Source organism: Bos indicus x Bos taurus, chromosome 18 (genome assembly GCF_003369695.1).
Source record: "Bos indicus x Bos taurus breed Angus x Brahman F1 hybrid chromosome 18, Bos_hybrid_MaternalHap_v2.0, whole genome shotgun sequence".
Taxonomy (NCBI): Eukaryota; Metazoa; Chordata; class Mammalia; order Artiodactyla; family Bovidae; genus Bos; species Bos indicus x Bos taurus.
This window is the reverse complement of record NC_040093.1, coordinates 9,497,814-9,515,664: the sequence shown is the minus strand read 5'-3', so window position 1 is coordinate 9,515,664 and position 17,851 is coordinate 9,497,814. Positions and strand designations below refer to the sequence as shown.

Here is a 17,851-nt window from a genome sequence, read left to right as displayed (position 1 = left end):
GAAGATCACACGGCCAGAAAACATCCGAGTCAGGTCTTGGGGACCTGACTGCAGCCTCTGGGGGCTCCGTGTCGGAGAGCCCGAGGCCAGAGGAAGGTGTGCCCCGCCCAAGGCCCCACTGCTCCCTGCTGGCCAAGGCTGTGCTCTTTGGCCCGTCCAGCCCAGCCCAGCCCAGCCCTCCCCTCCGCTCCCCTCAGGGCTGCCCACCCCACCTGGGCCCACTCACTAGTTTAAGTGAGAATCTTTGTTTCTGGGGACTTGACTCGCTGCCAGTGGTGGAGTCAGACTCAGCTGTGGATGGACAAAATGAGCGAGGTTATCATCTGCAGGGAAGATGAGGGTCACTGTCCTCCGAGTAATGAGCAGCAGTTGTGGTTAATGAGTTCCCACGGGGTCAAGAGACCCGAACCTTCTCATTTTCAAACAGCTTCTTTCTTTCTACCTCTTTCTCTAATACACAGCTGTGCACACTTGTGGGTTCCCCTAGCGAATCACTGAGCCTGGGGGGTGGTCCTGAAGCCCCTGACTCAGCCGCTGTATGCATGTGTCTGCATATACGGGTGTGTGGCTGAACCACACTGACTCCATCTTGTCAGGGCCATCTTAGGCCCACTCTTCTGCCCCCTCCCCTTTCTTAGCCACTGAGCTTTTGCTTATGAGGAGTGTACCCAAACCAGCTGCGTTACTCATTAACTTTAACTCTTGCCTTCCTCTGAAAACTGGAAGAACACCTTCTGCTGACACAGATGGTTAATGGTTCATGAGGAATAATGGTCATGAGATCCCTGGGGGAGGAACGCCCTGGTTCCTGTTGGCCTAGACGTGCTTCTCCCTCAGTAGCCGGATTCTATCTTTAGCTTCGTCCCTTTTAAATCCCTCTGCACCCCTCTGGCAAAACACAGCGCAGTTGCAAATGCTTCTGGATTGCTGACCACTGAATCCTATCCATATGTAAGTTACCCACGATAATCTTCATAACTGTACTTTATGTTCCTTGTTTTTTTTGGCGGTGCTGGGTCTCAGTTGCCACACTCACACTCTCTAGTTGTGGTGTGTGGGCTCGGAAGTTGCAGGCTTAGCTGCCCCGCAGCACGTGGGAACTTATGCGATCTTAGTTCCCAGACCAGAGATTGAACCCGCATCCCCTGCATTGGAAGGTGGCTATCTTAACCACTGGACCCATAGGAAAGTCCCTCCACTTCGTTTTTCTCTTTTTTAAATCTCAAGGTTCCTTCTCAGGTCAGGGGATACTATTCATTATTCCTGTCTTTTACCACTATATAAGCTCCCTCCCCTTGGGGGAGGGCCCCTGCAGCAGCCTTCAGCCCCTCAGGGATCCCCTGAGCTCCAAGTGCCAGGGCGGCCGGTATGCAAAGGCTGATGGCGGGTGGGGGGGGGGGGGTCGGTATGGGATAGGAAGGCCCAGTGGTGGTGGCCTAGCACAGAACCATACTGAAGGACCACTTCTGCTCCAAAGCCCAGAGCTCCAGCTGAGGCCCCCCTACCCGTTTCTCCCGCTGCGTCCCCACTTCCTTCCCTTCCCATCTTTAGGTGTCGATCTCCTCTGGGGCACTTCCTCATAAACATTCTTCGAGCTCGGCCCTTTGTGCTTAATTACAGACCCTGCAAGGCTTCTGTCCTGTGCCAGGTGTGCACTTTGCACACATTGTTTCCTTTACGGCTCATGACAGCCCAGGGAAGGTCTGTGTGCTCAGTCGCTCAGTCGCCTCGGACTCTTCTGCGACCCCATGGACTGTGGCCCGCCAGGCTCCTCTGTCCATGGGGTTTTTTAGGCAAGGATACTGGAGCGGGTTGCCATTTCCTCCTCCAGGGGATCTTTCTGGCCCAGGGATCAAACAAGAATCTACTACCATAAAATTATGGTGGTTGTCATTAGCTATATTAAATATATATATAGGCTGCATTGGGTCTTAGTTTCAGTATGCAGGCTCAGCTGCTCTGCGGCATGTGCGATCTTAGTGCCAGGGATAGAACCCACGTCCCATCCATTGGAAGCGCAGTTTTAACCAGTGGACCAATGGGGACGTTCTCATTCTTTTTTTTAAAAAAAGAAACAGAAAAATTTTATCCAAGCCAAATTTGAGGATTACAACCTGGGAAGAGTATCTCAGAAAGCTCTGAGAAATGTTCCGTGTTCCCACTTCACGGATGAGACCAGACAGCTGAAGCTTAGAGAGGCCACGTGACACGGGAGGCTCTGTGCCAGGCAGATCTGGGCTCAAGCCCAGGCCCTCTGTCAGCTCTGTGTGACTTGGTGTCACCCAGGCTCACCCCCTGGGCCTCTCTGCTCCACGTCAGTAAAGCAGGAGCAATGAAGCTCACCCCGGAGAGTGGATGCGATGGTTCAGAGGGCAGGAACAACAGTGGTGCCACTGAGCAGGAATCGCAGCCAGCTTCCTTTCTTCCTGGCTGTGCTGCATGGCTTGTGAGATCTTAGTTCCCCGACCAGGGACTGAACCTGGGCCCTCAGCAGTGAGAGTGCAGAGTCCTAACCACTGGGCCGCCAGGGAATCCCTCAGTGTCACTTTTTTTTTTTTTTAATGTTTATTTATTTGGCTATGCCAGGTCTTAGCTGCAGCACATGGGATCTAGTTCTCTGACCAGGGATGGAACCCTGGCCCCCTGCCTTGGGAGTCTTAGCCACTGGACCACCAAGGAAGTCCCAGCTTCACCCTTCATATGAGCCACTCAATGACCCTCTTCCCAGCCTCAGAGCCCGGCACCAGTCTGGGCATGCCGGGAGCACTCAATATGTGGCAGCTTTTAATATCATCAGCTGAGGGCCCACAGCTGGTAAGTGGCAGAGCGGCCTTGGCCGAGACACAGCTCATTCTGGAGTTTGTGAACTGAACTATCGCCCAGGGTCCCAGGGGCCCTGTGCATCATCCTTTTTTCTCGTCTTCCCCACCCTTCCTAACCACCCAGGCTGCGGTCGTCTAAGACACTGAAATAAAGGGCAGGGAGGTGGTAAAGTGACTGAGAAGCCACGCTTGCCCACAAGAAGCTCCGGCTGGAGCAGGGCGGGAACCAGGGCTTACTGAGTCAAGGCCGAAGGTGACCTGAGCTTGGCCTTTAGGAGGGAAACTTAGGAAGGTGCTGGATCTCGGGGGAAAGGGGGTCCTCCTCACCTGTGAGGAGGGGGCTGGGAGAATCTTCGAGGGGCAACCAGGAAATGGCCGGGGCACCTCGTAGGCATAATAGCAGGATCTGTCTCACAGAGTCACCTCGAGGTCTGAGGGTAAGTACCACTCAATCAACCACTCGATGAAAGCGTTATCCTACGTGCCCAACACTTGGAAGCAGGTAGGAGAGCTGGCAATTTAAATACATTTTCCCTGCACTGCTCTGCAGATTACAAAGGGCTTTTCTCCTCCACTCTTCTAACCATCCCTCCCGCCGACAGCTGGAGAGCCAGCTGGGAAACTCCCATTACAGACAGGAGCGAGCAGAGACCCAGGAAGGGCAGTGGACATGGCCGAGGCCCCTGGAGAGCCTGGATGTAAACCCCTGGAGCTCCAGATGCTGTGACCTGGGAGACCCCTGATGGATGTATGGAAGGTCCCTACATGTGCCAAAGGCAGACAAGAGTGTGGCAGGCAGGCAGGTGAGAGCCTCCGATCGCCAAGAGACAGGTGACCTTGAACTTGGAGCAAGAATGCCATGCTGGCATCCATCATAACCACAATAACTGAGAATTCCCTGGTGGTCCAGTGGCTAGGACTCGGTATTTCCACTGTGAGGGCCTGGATTCAATCCCTGGTTGTGGAACTAAGATCTTGAAAGCCTCTCAGTGTGGCCAAAACCCCCAATCCCACCCCACCAAAACAAAAACAAAAAAAAAAACCCAGAATGACAACAGGCAGCACTCATATGCTGCTTGCTGTCTGCATTATTCTACTCATTTAACTCTCCAACGACAACCCTGTGAGGTCAATATTAAAGCTCTCCATTTTGCAGGTGAGCCAGGTTGGGAATCTGCCTTCCAATGCAGGGGACGCAGGTTCGATACCTGGGTGGGGAACCGGGATTCCACATGCCGTGGGGCAACTAAGCCCGTGTGCACGACTAAGACCTGACGCAGCCAAGTGAGTGAGTGAGTGAAAGTCGCTCAGTCGTGTCCGACTCTTTGCGACCCCATGGACTGTAGCCCGCCAGGCTCCTTTGTCCATGGAGTTCACCAGGCAAGAATACTGGAGTGGGCAGCCATTCCCTTCTCCAGGGGATCTGCCCGACCCAGGGATTAAACCCATGTCTCCTGCATTGCAGGCAGATTCTTTACTGACTGAGCCACCAGGGAAGCCCAAGTAAATAAACAAATGTGTGTGTTTTTTTTTTTTAAAGAACAGGGATTCCACCTGAGGATTACTAGCCGACGGTCTCTCCGTCTTTGGAAGGTACTCTGGGACAGCCTGACTCAGTGGTTCTCAACGGTGGGCGGTTCTGCCCCCACAGTGGGCATCTGTCAATGTCTGGGGACAGTTCCAGTTGTCATGAGGAGGACAGGGGACTACTGCTCCTGGCAGCTGGTGGGTAAAGGCCGAGGATGCTGCTAGACACCCTATTGTGCACAGGACAGTCCCCACAGTGAATGCCAAGGGTGCTGAGGCTTAGAAACCCTGGCCTAATTTATAAGAGGGTAAACGGCATACTTAAAACGAGCTCTAAGGGACCCCGGGGGGAACCCATGGAAAAGAGAGGCAACAATTCCCCCCAAAGCAGCTGAAACTGAGGACCAGGGAGAGGCTCAGGCATGCTGCTGGGAGAAACACACGGGTGTGTTAAGGGGCTGCAAGTGGAGGTTCTAGAACCACACACTTTGCAGGTGTGAGTAAATTAAGGGCCTTGTGCTGTGGGGCTGTCCCGGAGGATCCAGGGGGGCCCCGGTGTAATCAAGGGCTTTCCAGGTGGCACTAGTGGGTAAAGACCCCGCTGGCCAATGCAGGAGATGTGGGTCCAATCCCTGGGTCGGGAAGATCCCCTGGAGGAGGAGATGGCAACCCACTCCAGTATCCTTGCCTGGAGAATCCCATGGACAGAAGAGCCTGGCGGGCTATAGTCCATGGGGTCTCAGAGTCGGACACGACTGAAGCAACTTAGCACGCACACACACAGGGTAATCACAAGGGTCCTTAGAGGGAGGCAGGGGGAGATCTGACCAAGAGGAGGAGAGGGCGATGTGATGGCAGAAGCAGAGGCTGGGGTGATGTTGCGCTTTGAGGATGAAGAGGCCACAAGCCGAGGAATGCAGGCAGCCTCCAGGAGCTGAACAGGCAAGGAAACAGATTCTCCCCTGGAGCCTCTGGCAGGACCAGCCCTGCCCACATCTTTTTATTTTTTTGGCCACGCCGCAAGGCATGCAGGATCTTAGTTCCCCAACCAGAGACTGAACCTCTGCCCCCGACAATGGAAGCCTGGAGTCTTAACCCCTGGACCACCAGAGAAGTCCCTCTGCCCATGTCTTAACTTTAGCCCCGTGAGACCGATTTCAGACTTGGGACCTCCACAACCAGAAGAGAATAAATGTGTGCTGTCTTCAGCCATTAAGATTGTGGTGATTTGTGATGGCGGCCACAGGAAGGAACTACAAGGCGTGTACAGGCACAGAGCCGGAGGGTGGGCCTGAACTTGAATCCTAGCTGCTTCTAGGGAGCAGCTCTCCACACACACCGCAGTGAGCAGCTGCAGAAACGGATGTAGAAGCCTCTAGACTGGTCCTCCCAAATTGTGCCAGGGAGACCAGGGAGGGTGATGTTACAATTCAGTGTTTGACAAAGAGAGAGTGCCATCTCACAGGGCTGTTACGGGAGTAAGACGGGAGTAAGACGAGTTGGTGAGTTAACAGACATAAAGGACTTAGCAGGGGGCACCCAGAGGAGGCCGGGAGTGGCGGCTGCTGTAATACAAATCACCATTCTGGTTGCTGCTGTTGTTTTACTGTCAGTTTTCAACTACGTCCTCCCGACTGGTGCAGACTGGCTGAAGCCAGGGGCACCGTCCTGGGGTAACACCGCCCTGAAGCACATCCACACGCAGCCCCCCGCCCCACTGTGCCCACGCCAGCACCTGGGCCTGGCACCAGGTGGGTATCTGCAGAAGAATGATGACACTGGCAGGCTGGGAAGGGGTTTGCTCTTTTCATCAAACAACCCGAGCCACGAAGGTGAAGACACGCGGCCCAGAGCCTGACCTTCCACTGCGGGTGCTGGGGTGAGGGCATGGGTGGCTTCCGCCTTCAGACGCCTCCTGCCTTGTGTGCCTTTCTCCCTCTTCCCTCCCCGCCCCCTGGGGCTCTCCCCATCTTTCTCCCTCCAGCCGAGTTTGCCAATCTTGGTTACTGTTGAGCGGCACCACTAACAGACACCTGTGGCTGGGCTTGTCCTTCCTGAGGTTCATTACCCTGACCCCACACAGATCGCGCTCTGCACCCAGCGTCCCTCTCCTCCTACACTTTCTGTAGCAGCCTGCATTTCAGAAAGAAGGTCATGGGCTGATAACTTCAGGGACACCACGCCCGGCTGCTGAGCTGCCTGATGTTAGCTGCAGTCGTTTTGAAATTTTGCAAAGAAAGAAAAACAAAAAGGTAAGATCTTCACTGGGATATAAAACCTCTCCCTATTCACCAGAGAGGGGAGCGCAGTTCTTGAAGTGCTTGCCTGCTGTGATAAAGCTAATTCTTCTATTTCCTTCAAACCCTGTCTCTGTAATTTTTTTTATCCAGCATCGATGGACAGAGGGGGGTCAAGATTTTGGTAACACTCCCTCTATCCTCATCTCACTCCTTCTCATTCAGATTCCCTCCTCTTCCCTCCCTCTCTCCCCGTCTTGTGGTGTAATGCTTATGAAGCCAGAACACCTAGGTTCAAGTCCCAGTTCTGCCACTTTGAGGCCATGTGACCTTGGGTGAGTGGCTTCCCCTCTCTGTGCTCCAGTGGTAGGATGAGGTAACATGAGTGTCTCCCCCTAGCATGGCTAGGAGCAATAAGTGGCCCAGAACAGTGTCCGGCAGGGAGTGCAAGCTCCCGAGTGTCCCTTCACGCTCCCCTCTCTCTCGTCCGTGCCTTCTGTCCCTCCACGCCTAACTCTGCCTCTGCCTGACAAGATCCCTTTACAGTTTTCCAAGCTCACTGCCTCTGTCCCTTCTCGTGCTTTGGGGTCAACAGCCCCAGGAGGCGGGCAGGACACTCTCACTTTTCCAACGGGGACGCTGAGGGACAGCTGCTTGCCCAGGCTCACTGGGTGCACCAGAGCCGAGTCACGGCTCTATCCGGGTCTGTCTCCAACGCCCAGGCTCTATGGCAGGACAACCAACCTGAGGCTCAGAACTGCCTGCACGAGTGTCTGCCTGGCACTTCCAAGTCCAAGGTTTCCTCTCCAAATCCAAATTTCTGGCTTTTCCTGACAACTTGGAAGCTCTCTGGAGCCAGGGCTAGTCATTAACACCTCTGGATTTCATTTTCCTCATCGAGAAAACAGGGATGATGACCATACTGACATCATGAAGCTGTTGTGAGAATTAAACTGATTAATGTGAAGCAAACATATGTCCATGTGAAAACCTATACACACACATGTTCACAGCAGCATTATTCATCACGGCCCAAAGTGGACACACTTAAAACCAACCGATAAATAGAACCAGATGTGACACAGACACATCTTATTCAGCCATAAAACAGAAGGCAGTTCTGACAAAGGCGACAGTGTGGGATGGACCTTGAAAACATCGTGCTGAGGAGAAGTCAGACACAAAAGGCCACCCAGTGTATCACTTCATTTGCCCGAATTGTCCAGAACAGGCAAATCCATAGAGACATAAAGTAGATTAGTGGCTGCCAGGGGATGAGAGTGACTGTTAGAGGTACAGGGTTTCCTTTTGGGGTGACAGAAACATTTTGGAACTAGATGGCAGTGATGGTTGCACACCATCGTGAATCTGCTAAAACCCACTAAATTGTAGACTTTAAAATGGTGAATTTTATGTTATATGAATTTTATCTCAATTTTTTAAAAAGGCAAAAAAAAAATCTCACAAAACCACATAAAGTTCTTACTTAGACAGGGTCTGGGTCTGGAGTATGTACATGGTAAATGTCAGGTTAAGACTAATATTTCCAGCGCAGTTATTTTTTTCTTCATTGAAACAAGGCGTTGGACTGCATTTTTTTGTTTACATGCTGCTGCTGCTGCTAAGTCGCTTCAATCGTGTCTGACCCTGTGTGACCCCATAGACGGCAGCCCACCAGGCTCCCCCTGGGATTCTCCAGGCAAGAACACTGGAGTCGGTTGCCATTTCCTTCTCCAATGGACTGCAGCGCACCAGGCTCCTCCGTCCATGGGGGTTTGTTTACCTACTGACAGTTTTTAAGCTCGGCCCTGCTTCTTCCCCTTCTGCTGATAAAGCCTGGAGCTCCCTCTTTTGCTAATGGTGGAAATTCAAACCGCATGAAGCTCTGGCCCATGTAGACTCCTCACCCCCACCTCACCTCTTAACCACAACAAAAACCTGTGCTGGGTGCTTGTCCTTGTTCTTGTAGAGCTGTTCCCTGCCCCGACCTCGTATCATAATGCGAGCAATAAACCCTCATATTCTCATTCACTGATTCCGACCAACGTTCGGGGGCAGGGTCCATCCTATCTCTGGTGGCAGAGATGGGCTTCTCAGGTGGTGCTAGTGGTAAAGAATCCGCCTGTCAGGGCAGGAGACATAAGAGACGCAAGTTCAATCCCTGGGTCAGAAAGACCCCTTGGAGGAGGGCATGGCAACCCACTCCAGTATTCTTGCCTGGAGAAGCCCATGGACAGAGGAGGTCGGTGGGCTACATTCCATAGGGTTGCAAAGAGTCAGACACAACTGAAGCGACTTAGCATGCATGCATCCATCCTATCTCTGCAGGGCGGACAGAACAGTCATCAGTGTCCTTATCTCCCAGCCACACTGGGCTTGCACTCCCGTGTGAGGACAGGAGCAGCCTCTACACAGGGCACAAGCTCTGTGGTTGGCCATAGTCCCCACCACTCCCAGTCGCCTGACTCCCCGCCTCCTGCTCTTACCTACTCTACCTGCCGGGTAGCTGCAGGCACCTACGCTGTAGGTGACTACGTCTGCAGTCCCAAATCTACGAGAAAGCTGCCTTGAGGCAGGTCTGCTGCTGGGATACACTTTCATCTCTGTTCTCAGAAAGGGGTTCTCTCCCCTCTGCCTGGGCTCCAAGACGGCCCACCCAGCCCAGCACCTGCCCGCCTGTGCACACAGCGTACCTTCATAGAGAATGCCCTGGTCATCCCTGGTCTGCAGGCATCTCAGCTTCCAGTGCTGCCCACTCTTGTCTGTCAGCACCGTCCCCACTGGCAAAGCCTCCAGTGAGGCGGTCATCCGGCTTCGCTTCAGGGTCTGAGGGCTCTGTCTGGTTGTCTGAGGGCTGCTACGGGGAGTTGGGGATCTGCTCAGGTGCCCTGCAGGAGGATGGTCAGAATAAAGCAAAGGCAGCCATGGGGATGGCAGGGAGCTGTGAGCAGGGAGGGGAGAGGTCAGCTCCAGCCATGGAGAGATGGACTGCAAGGGCAGCCTGTAGGCAGGGCGGCGGGGGAGGATGCTGGGAGGAGGGTCCAGCGAGGGGGATGCAGGCCTGAGCAGAGGCATGATGCCCCACTGGCAGATGACCCTCCTCTCCCCTCACCGAGAGTCAAGCCAGGTTGAGTAAAACTCTCACCTTTGGGTTTCCCACTGGTACTCAAGGTGTCTTCAGATCCAGAACTCTTGCCTTCTGAGGGGAGGGGTAAGGAGGGGGAGGCAGCATAGCTGCACCATTTCACTTTCTTGGAAGATGTTTCAGAACTGGTGTTCGTCTTTCTCCTTGAGCCTAGAGAGGCAGCCCGAATGCAGACTGCAGTTACAAAGGTCCTTTCCAGGAACCATTAGACCAGAAACCCTGAGATCAAATTCAACCACTCTTTTCCCTTTGACCCTCACAGCCAACTTCTACTTCCATCACCTGAATCATCTAAGCAAACTCTCCCTCTTAGTTATTCTCTTCATGGGTCGGAACCCCTTTTATATCCTAGAGCACTGTGTGGTCTCCTTTACATAATCTCTTCAGATCTATCTTCCAACTCACTATTCTCCCTTAAGCTGTGTCTAGTCCACAGCCTAAACCATACTATGAGTTTCTGATTGCCATAATGTTATTTATTTGGTTGTGCTGGGTCTTAGTTGCAAGAAGGGATCTAGTTCCCTGATCAGGGAGTGAACCTAGGCCCCCTGTGCTGGGAACACAGAGTCTTAGCCACTGGACCACAAGGAAGTCCCAATATTTATTTTTATTATCATAGATTTTATTTGGTTCTTTAAAATTCTGCCTAATCAATTCTAACTAGTTTTTGTTCCTTCATTATCAATAAGATTTCTCTGCACCCAAATCTGTGCCAGGCATGGTCCTGGGTGCTGTGCAAACAACAGGGTTACAAACCACAATCAACGGAGCTTACAAACCAGGATAAACTCCTCTCCTTCCAGAGCTCAAAGCTGCACAGTAATATAAATGAGTAAAACAATATATTTAGGGCTTCCTTGGTGGCTCAGTCGGTAAAGAATCTGCCTGTGATGCAGGAGACTGTCTGAAGTGCAGGAGATGCAGGTTCGGTCCCTGGGTTAGGAAGAGCCTCTGGAGAAAGAAATGAAGCAGCAGGAAAGTCCCCTGACTTTGTTTTAATAGGATCCTTTGGACTGCCACTTGAAGAGAACCGCAGGTGATGGAGAAGCAGGGACAGCAGGGAGAAAAAAGCTTCTACGACAATACTGGTGTGGGTGAGATGGACCAGGGTGGTGGGAGGAAGTGGTCTGATTCGGCCGTGATTTTTAAAGGGAGAGCTGATGAGATCTGCTGGAGGGCTGCAGCTGTGGGGTGGGATAGAAAGAGAACTGGAGGATGACTCTAAGGTCTGAGAAATTGGACAAACTGAGTTGCTGTTACCTTGATGGAGAAATCTCTGGAAGGGGCAGACGGGGCAGCAGGCCTATCAAGAAGTTGGTTCTGGGCACGTGGAGACATATATGGGACATCCAATAGATGTCAAGCGGGCAGTCTGATTTATATGGATATAGATTTCAGGGGAGGAGTCAAGCTGGAGACAGAAATGAGTCAATGTCTAGTTTAGAGTCGTGAGTCTGCTAAAGATACCTGAGTAGAGAGAGACTGAGTAGAGAGAGTGAGCCTGAGCTCTGGGCTTTAGTATCCACACGGGGTCTGGCCAGCTGCAAAGGCGTCTGTGGCCTCTTCCTAGATGCACGCGCACACACACATCACCCCTCCTCCAGGGAGAAGCACGAAGGCCCGGTTCTTACCTTGGGAGGATGATGTAAACGGTTTGACAAAGGACTGGGACCCCTCATGCTTCTCTGCAGGCAAAGGTTTTCCGCAGTAGGGGCAGAATTTGAATGTTGCTTCAATACCTTTGCCACAGTCTGGACAGATCATGCTACAAAACAGAATGGTGGGGGGGACAGGAAGCTGAAAAACTTAATCTATTGCTGTCGAGTAGTCACCTGAGTTCCTCATGGTGACAAGAATGCAGAAGGAAGAAAAGTTATCATACCTGGAATACCCTCTCAGAAAGTAGCCTTTTTTTTTTTTTCCTGGCCACACCCTGTGGCATGCTGGATCTTAGTTCCCTGACCGGGGCTCGAACCTGTGCTCCCTGCAGTGGAAGCACAGCATCATAACAACTGGACCACCAGGGAATTCCCACAAAATGGCCACTTCTAAAATGAGTTCCTGCCCTCTGCGTCCAGTCTCTCCCCAAGGGCCCAGGGCAGGTGCAAAGTAGAACAAATGCAGAGTGAAAATACAGAGCTCACAAAAGGTACAAGAACGCCCTGAGGTCAATAAAATTGGGCAGGAGAACTGCTCCAATCATGGAAGCATGGAGGGTCTTCAACTGTAATTGTGACGCTCACCTCTTGAACCACGTGATGGGGATGGGAGAGATGGTTAGTGCTCACCAGAGAGCCACATACTCCCTCTGCAATTCCCAGAGTTCCTTACAGTGAGATTAGGGCCACATGACTAGTTCTGGCCAATGCAGTGTGAGCAGAAGTCATTTTCCGGCCAAGGTAGTTAGGGGCCCCAGTACCTCCTCTGCCAGCCTTCCTCTGCAGGGATGGCCCTGAGGCAGCAGAGGTACGAGATGAAGGGCAGCTGCCCGGTCCACACTGCAAGCCTGTGATTGGCAAATAAACTTTCCTTCTACAAACCACCAGGATTTCAGGGTTTATTTGTTACTGCAGCATAGTCCACCGTATCCTAACTTAGTCAGATAATGGATGGTCACTATGATACACTCTAAGCCTTGTGTATTTCTGGAGTATTTCCTAATACTTTAAACAAAAATCAAAGCCAAAATCACATACAGCGCTTGTGACAAATGAGGACACAGCGTATATTCACTAGCTTGGGCAGCCACAACTCACTCCCACAGACTAGATGGTTTAAACAACAGGAATGTATTTTCTCACAAATTTGGAGGCCAGAAGCCTGACATCGAGGTATGAGCGTTTGGTCTCTTCGGAGGCCTCTCCTTGGCGTGCTGACGGCCACCTTCTCACTGTGTCCTCACGTGCTTGTCCCTCTGTCTGTGTTCTAATCTCCTCCTCTTATAAGGATACTGATCATATTGGATTAGGGCCTACCTTAGTCTGTTTAAATGGCTATGATCAATATTATAATAATATAATAATCGTAATAAATATAATAAATATTGCAGACATGGGACTTCCCTGGTGGTCCAGTGGTTAAGAATCTGCCTTGCAATGAAGGGGATGTGGGTTTGATCCCTGGTTGGGGAACTATGATCCCACATGCCATGGAGCAACCAAGCTTGAGCACTGCAACTAGTGAGCCTATGAATCACACTAGAGAATCTGCATGCCTCAACTAAGACCCAACACTGCCAACAAAACTAAACAAAACAAAAAAGCCCATAGCCTGGTGGCTTACAAACAATAGAAACTTACTTCTTACAGTTCTAGAGACTGGGAAGCCCAACATCAAGGTGCCACTGTGGTTGGGTCCTGATAAAGGCCCTCTTCTGGGCTACAGACTGACAACTTCACCCTGTGTCCTTATATGGAGGAAGGGGCTGGGAAGCTCTCTGGGTCTCTTATAAGGGCAGTAATTCCATTTATGAGAGCTCCACCTTCTCCAGGACTTCCCTGGTGGCTCAGATGGTAAAGCGTCTGCCTACAATGTGAGAGACCCAGGTTCAATCCCTGGGGTGGGAAGATCCTCTGGAGAAGGAAATGGCACCCCACTCCAGTACTCTTGCCTGGAAAATCCCATGGACAGAGGAGCGTGGTAGGCTACAGTCCACGGGGTCGCAAAGAGTCGGACACGACTGAGCGACTTCACTTTGACTTTCCACCTTCATGGCCTAACTACCTCCCAAAGGCCCCACTTCCTAAAACCATCACGTTGGGCATTTCAACATATGAACTTTGGGAGGACACAAACATTTAGGCCATAGCAGGCCAACCCTAAAGATCTCATTTTAATTGCCTCTTTAAAGGCCCTATTTACAAATATGGACACATTCTGAAATACTCAGGTTGAGGGTTTCCGTGAACGAATTTTTGTGGGACACAACTCAGGTCATGAGAGCAGGATGAAACTAGTTCATAAGACAAGTAGAGAAACTCAACAGGGATAACAGTACAACAGGCATTTTCAATGAATATATTTTAAACAGCAAAAGGAAAAAAAGCAAAATTATTTTATTTGTTCTTAGTGTACAGTCCGGGTTATTAGCTGGGATATCAAAATCAAAGTTAAAATAAACTTTTGCTCATGACTTCATTTAACCTTGCAAGACAAAGGTTTTTTTCTTTTTACTTTTATTTACCTTTGACAAATAACTGTCTATATTTAAAGTGTAAAACTTGTGTGTATAAGTATATGCCTGTGTGTGTGCTCAGTTGTGTCCAACTCTTTGTGAGTCCATAGACTGCAGCCCACCAGGCTCCTCTCCCCATGGGATTTCCCAGGCAAGAATACTGGAGTGGGCTGCCATCTCCTCCTCCAGGGGATCTTCCCGACCCAGGGACTGAACCCACCCCAGGGACTGAACCTGTGTCTCTTGGGTCTTATGCACTGACAGGCAAATTTTTACCCGCTGAGCTATCAGAGAAGCCTATATATATATATATGAGAAGGCAATGGCACCCCACTCCAGTACTCTTGCTTGGAAAATCCCATGGACAGAGGAGCCTGGTAGGCTGCAATCCATGGGGTCGCTAAGAGTCGGACACGACTGAGCGACTTCACTTTCACTTTTCACTTTCATGCATTGGAGAAGGAAATGGCAGCCCACTCCAGTGTTCTTGCCTGGAGAATCCCAGGGACGGGGGAGCCTGGTGGGCTGCCGTCTATGGGGTCGCACAGCGTCGGACACGACTGAAGCGACTTAGCATAGCATATATATACATATATGACAAATTGAGATTAAAACAGTGATCATAGTTCAGGCATAAAAAACTACAATTGGGTGGTCACTGAGGGTCTGTGAGAACTCGAACTTTCTGTGACTGCTGCCTAACCCAAGGACACAAACCGTGTTTGAAACATCTGCTACCTGGCATCTTGTGTGTCAGGGTTGTTTCCCCTGTAACCAAACAACCATTTTGGATCCCAACTAATTCTTGCTTAACAAGCACCCTTACTTCTTGCCAGCTCCAATTGTAATTCTTGATAAACAACTCATGTAACTAACTGTGGCCTTGCAGTTTTTGCCTTTAGAAGCCTCCTCCACTTGTAGTCCAACAGAACACAATTCAAGTTGCTTCTTTTTATTATTTTACCAAAATACGAATATATGTATACCTTTTTAAAATAAAAGTGTTTATTGAATTTTTCACAACATTGTTTCTGTTTTACGTTTTGTGTTTTTTGGCAGCCAGGCACATGCGATCTTAGTTCCCCAATAAGGAATTGAACGTGCACCCCCTGCACTGGAAGGCGAACTCTTAACCACTTGACCACCAGGGAAGTCCTGATGTATTTATTAGGATGTTCTCAAGTGCTTCTTGAATCTGGGTCTCCTGGGCTGCAGTCCTAACAAACCTCAAATAAATGCCTATTTTAATCAGGTCCCCATTTCTGAAATTTTGGTTATCAGTATATATTATGAAATAATTACCATAATAAAACTAATTCAAATATCCACCACCTCTCATAATTCCAACTTGTGTGTATGTGTGTGTGTGGTGAGGAAACTTGCAATCTACTCTCTTGGCAAATTTCAAGTATACACTCACATTATTATTTGGAGAAGGCAATGGCACCCCACTCCAGTGCTCTTGCCTGGAAAATCCCATGGACGGAGGAGCCTGGTAGGCTGAGTCCATGAGGTCGCTAAGAGTTGGACAACTGAGCGACTTCACTTTCACTTTTCACTTTCATGCATTGGAGAAGGAAATGGCAACCCACTCCAGTGTTCTTGCTTGGAGAATCCCAGGGACGGGGGAGCCTGGTGGGCTGCCATCTATGGGGTCGTACAGAGTCAGACACGACTGAAGCAACTTAGCAGCAGCTGATGCACATTATTATTTACTATAGTTTCCATGTTATACATTAGGTCTCCAGAACTTAATCATCTTACAATAGGAAGTCTGTACCCTCTGATCAATATCCCTTTTCCCCCACAGCTTCTGGCAAGCACTATTCCACTCTGTTACCACGAGTTTGATATTTCTTTTTAGATTCCACATATATGTGGGATCATGGAGTACTTATCCTTCTGTGCCTGGCTCAATCCAATTAAAACGTTTTCCTTTATTCACTTTAAAGGCTGGTCTCTGTTGCAATTGCAAGGAGAGGAGTCCTTACAGTCCCAGGCTTTAGTCCCAGGCTGCCTGGATTTGAATTCCAGATGTGCTCTTTGCTGGGCCTGTTACTTAGCCTCTCTATGCCTCAGTCTTCTCAATGGTGAAATGGGGCTTTTAACAGTTTCTATTTGACAGAGCGGCTTCCTGGGTGGCTTAGTGGTAAAGAATTTGCCTGCCAATGCAGGAGATACATGAGACGCGGGTTTGTTCCCAGAGTTGGGAATATCCCTGGAGGAGGAAACAGTAACCCGCTCCAGCATTCTTGCCTGGAAAATTCCATGGACAGAGGAGCGTGGCAGGTTGAAGTCCATGGGATTGCAAAGAGTCAGACACAACTGAGCCTGCTCACATTTGAAAATGGTTGGAGGCATAAGTGGAATACATTTCTATCAACTGCAAAGAACAGGAAAGTCCTTTACGTTACTGGTTATCATCTTCCATTTGTTAATATTTCGATTCCTCCCTTTCCTCTTTCTCTATCTTAAGCTCTGAGCCTCTCAGATCTCTCTAGTTCCTCTTGGGGCAGACTCATGAAACTCCAGTGTTTGCCCTTGAAACCACTGCCATGCCCATGATAACTTTCCTCCTGGGAATGAAGTCTGAGAGAAGCAACACACAAGAGATGGAAGAGGAATAGGCTGCTGGTGGGGAATAGGCTTTCAGGGGCATGTGTCCGAGGGGATGGTACCTTTATGGGGTCACGATCTGGCCCTCAGATTCACTGGGCTGGAAACTCCATCTTAACTGTGTCCTGGAAATGAATAAACGTGGAGAGGCTGACTCAGGCTTGCTGTACGTGGGAGTTAAAAATAATGATTGATGTTTATTGAGAATTGGCTATGCAACCAACACATGCTAAGTTCATTCATTTATTCAATTTTTCACTGAACTCCTACAGCAGCAAAGGAAACCAACAGCTCCTGACCTGACAAAGCTCATTCTAGTGGGGGAACACAAGCTTAATAAACGAATAAGTAAGAAACTTTAAAAAGTCACAAAAGGAAAGAGCTATAGTAAACTCTCAATAAATATGTATAGAAGAAAGGAATCCGAGGGCTGAAGTCACCATTTCAATGTCATCTGGCTAGCTCAGGACTCAAAACCAAGGCTCCAACACTCAAGTCAGTCTTTATCATTCATTCATACATTTTCTTTATTGATTTGTTCAATATTTACTGAACATATGGAGTGTGTTAAGTATTGTATCCCTCCTGGCAGGTCCTGAAACGCAGCACAGCAAAAGAGCTAACGGCTAGACTCCACCTTCGGGCAGGAGGAGTAACAGTGAAATGATTTGCCTCGGCCCCTCCCTTTGCAGGGACCACGGATGACGTAGTACCAAGGCGGGGCTTCCGTCACACTCTCCATTAGCTTTGCCCGTCTCCGTTGTATCCACGCCCACCACCGAGACCGGACAGCTGCAGCTGACAGGTTATCTCGGAGGCCAGAAGATTCTCTCATCCTGACCCGCGATCCCCGCTCCCGAGGGCTCAGTCTCCCACAAAGGGTCGCGCTGACGTCACAGGCACCACGACCGAACTGTGGCTAGGCCCCTACTCCGCCTCGTCTTCCCCTCACCTCTGGATTTGGCGAGCTGAGTGGGCAGACAGATATTTGCAGCCAGACTCTCTTGACCCTCCAGGGGAACTGGGACTCACCTTCTCAGTTGCCCTGCGGAAACTTCCGCTAGGGCGGGAGGCGCTGCGCGCGCATCCTCTCGCCAGAGGGAGGACTGCGCCCGCGCAGCCTATGCCGACTTCCCGACTGCCTGTGGACTGTGACTGCCTGGGAACTCCATTTCCCAGGCACCTTTGCGGCAGGCCAGTCCGCTGACTCAAGGCTGGGGGATGGATTATTCCCTCATCGCCCAACCCTATTCCACCTTTAGTGGAACGCTTTCTGGTTCTATTGCGCATTCCGAGGCATTTTCCCGCCAATCAGAGGTCACAGTCTCAT

The 17,851-nt window shown here is 50.5% G+C and overlaps 1 protein-coding gene across 20 annotated transcripts in view; it reads right to left on the bottom strand.

Annotated features, from left to right (window-relative positions):
• Nucleotides 1-17,851, bottom strand: part of VRK3 (VRK serine/threonine kinase 3) — a 35,967-nt gene that overhangs the window by 17,878 nt on the left and 238 nt on the right. For 2 of the 20 annotated variants that reach the window (XM_027515079.1, XM_027515080.1), the window contains exons 1-6: nucleotides 17,474-17,835; nucleotides 16,584-16,646; nucleotides 11,363-11,496; nucleotides 9,732-9,905; nucleotides 9,280-9,474; nucleotides 227-291 (exon numbers count right to left, since the gene is read on the bottom strand). In XM_027515079.1, the coding sequence (XP_027370880.1) occupies nucleotides 227-291; nucleotides 9,280-9,474; nucleotides 9,732-9,905; nucleotides 11,363-11,495 (567 nt within the window). In that variant the 5' untranslated portion in view covers nucleotide 11,496; nucleotides 16,584-16,646; nucleotides 17,474-17,835. Of the gene's footprint in view, nucleotides 1-226; nucleotides 292-9,279; nucleotides 9,475-9,731; nucleotides 9,906-11,362; nucleotides 11,497-15,325; nucleotides 15,355-16,583; nucleotides 16,686-17,473; nucleotides 17,846-17,851 lie in introns of those variants that run through there. The other 18 variants (XM_027515068.1, XM_027515066.1, XM_027515070.1 and 15 more) reach the window with 18 other exon arrangements.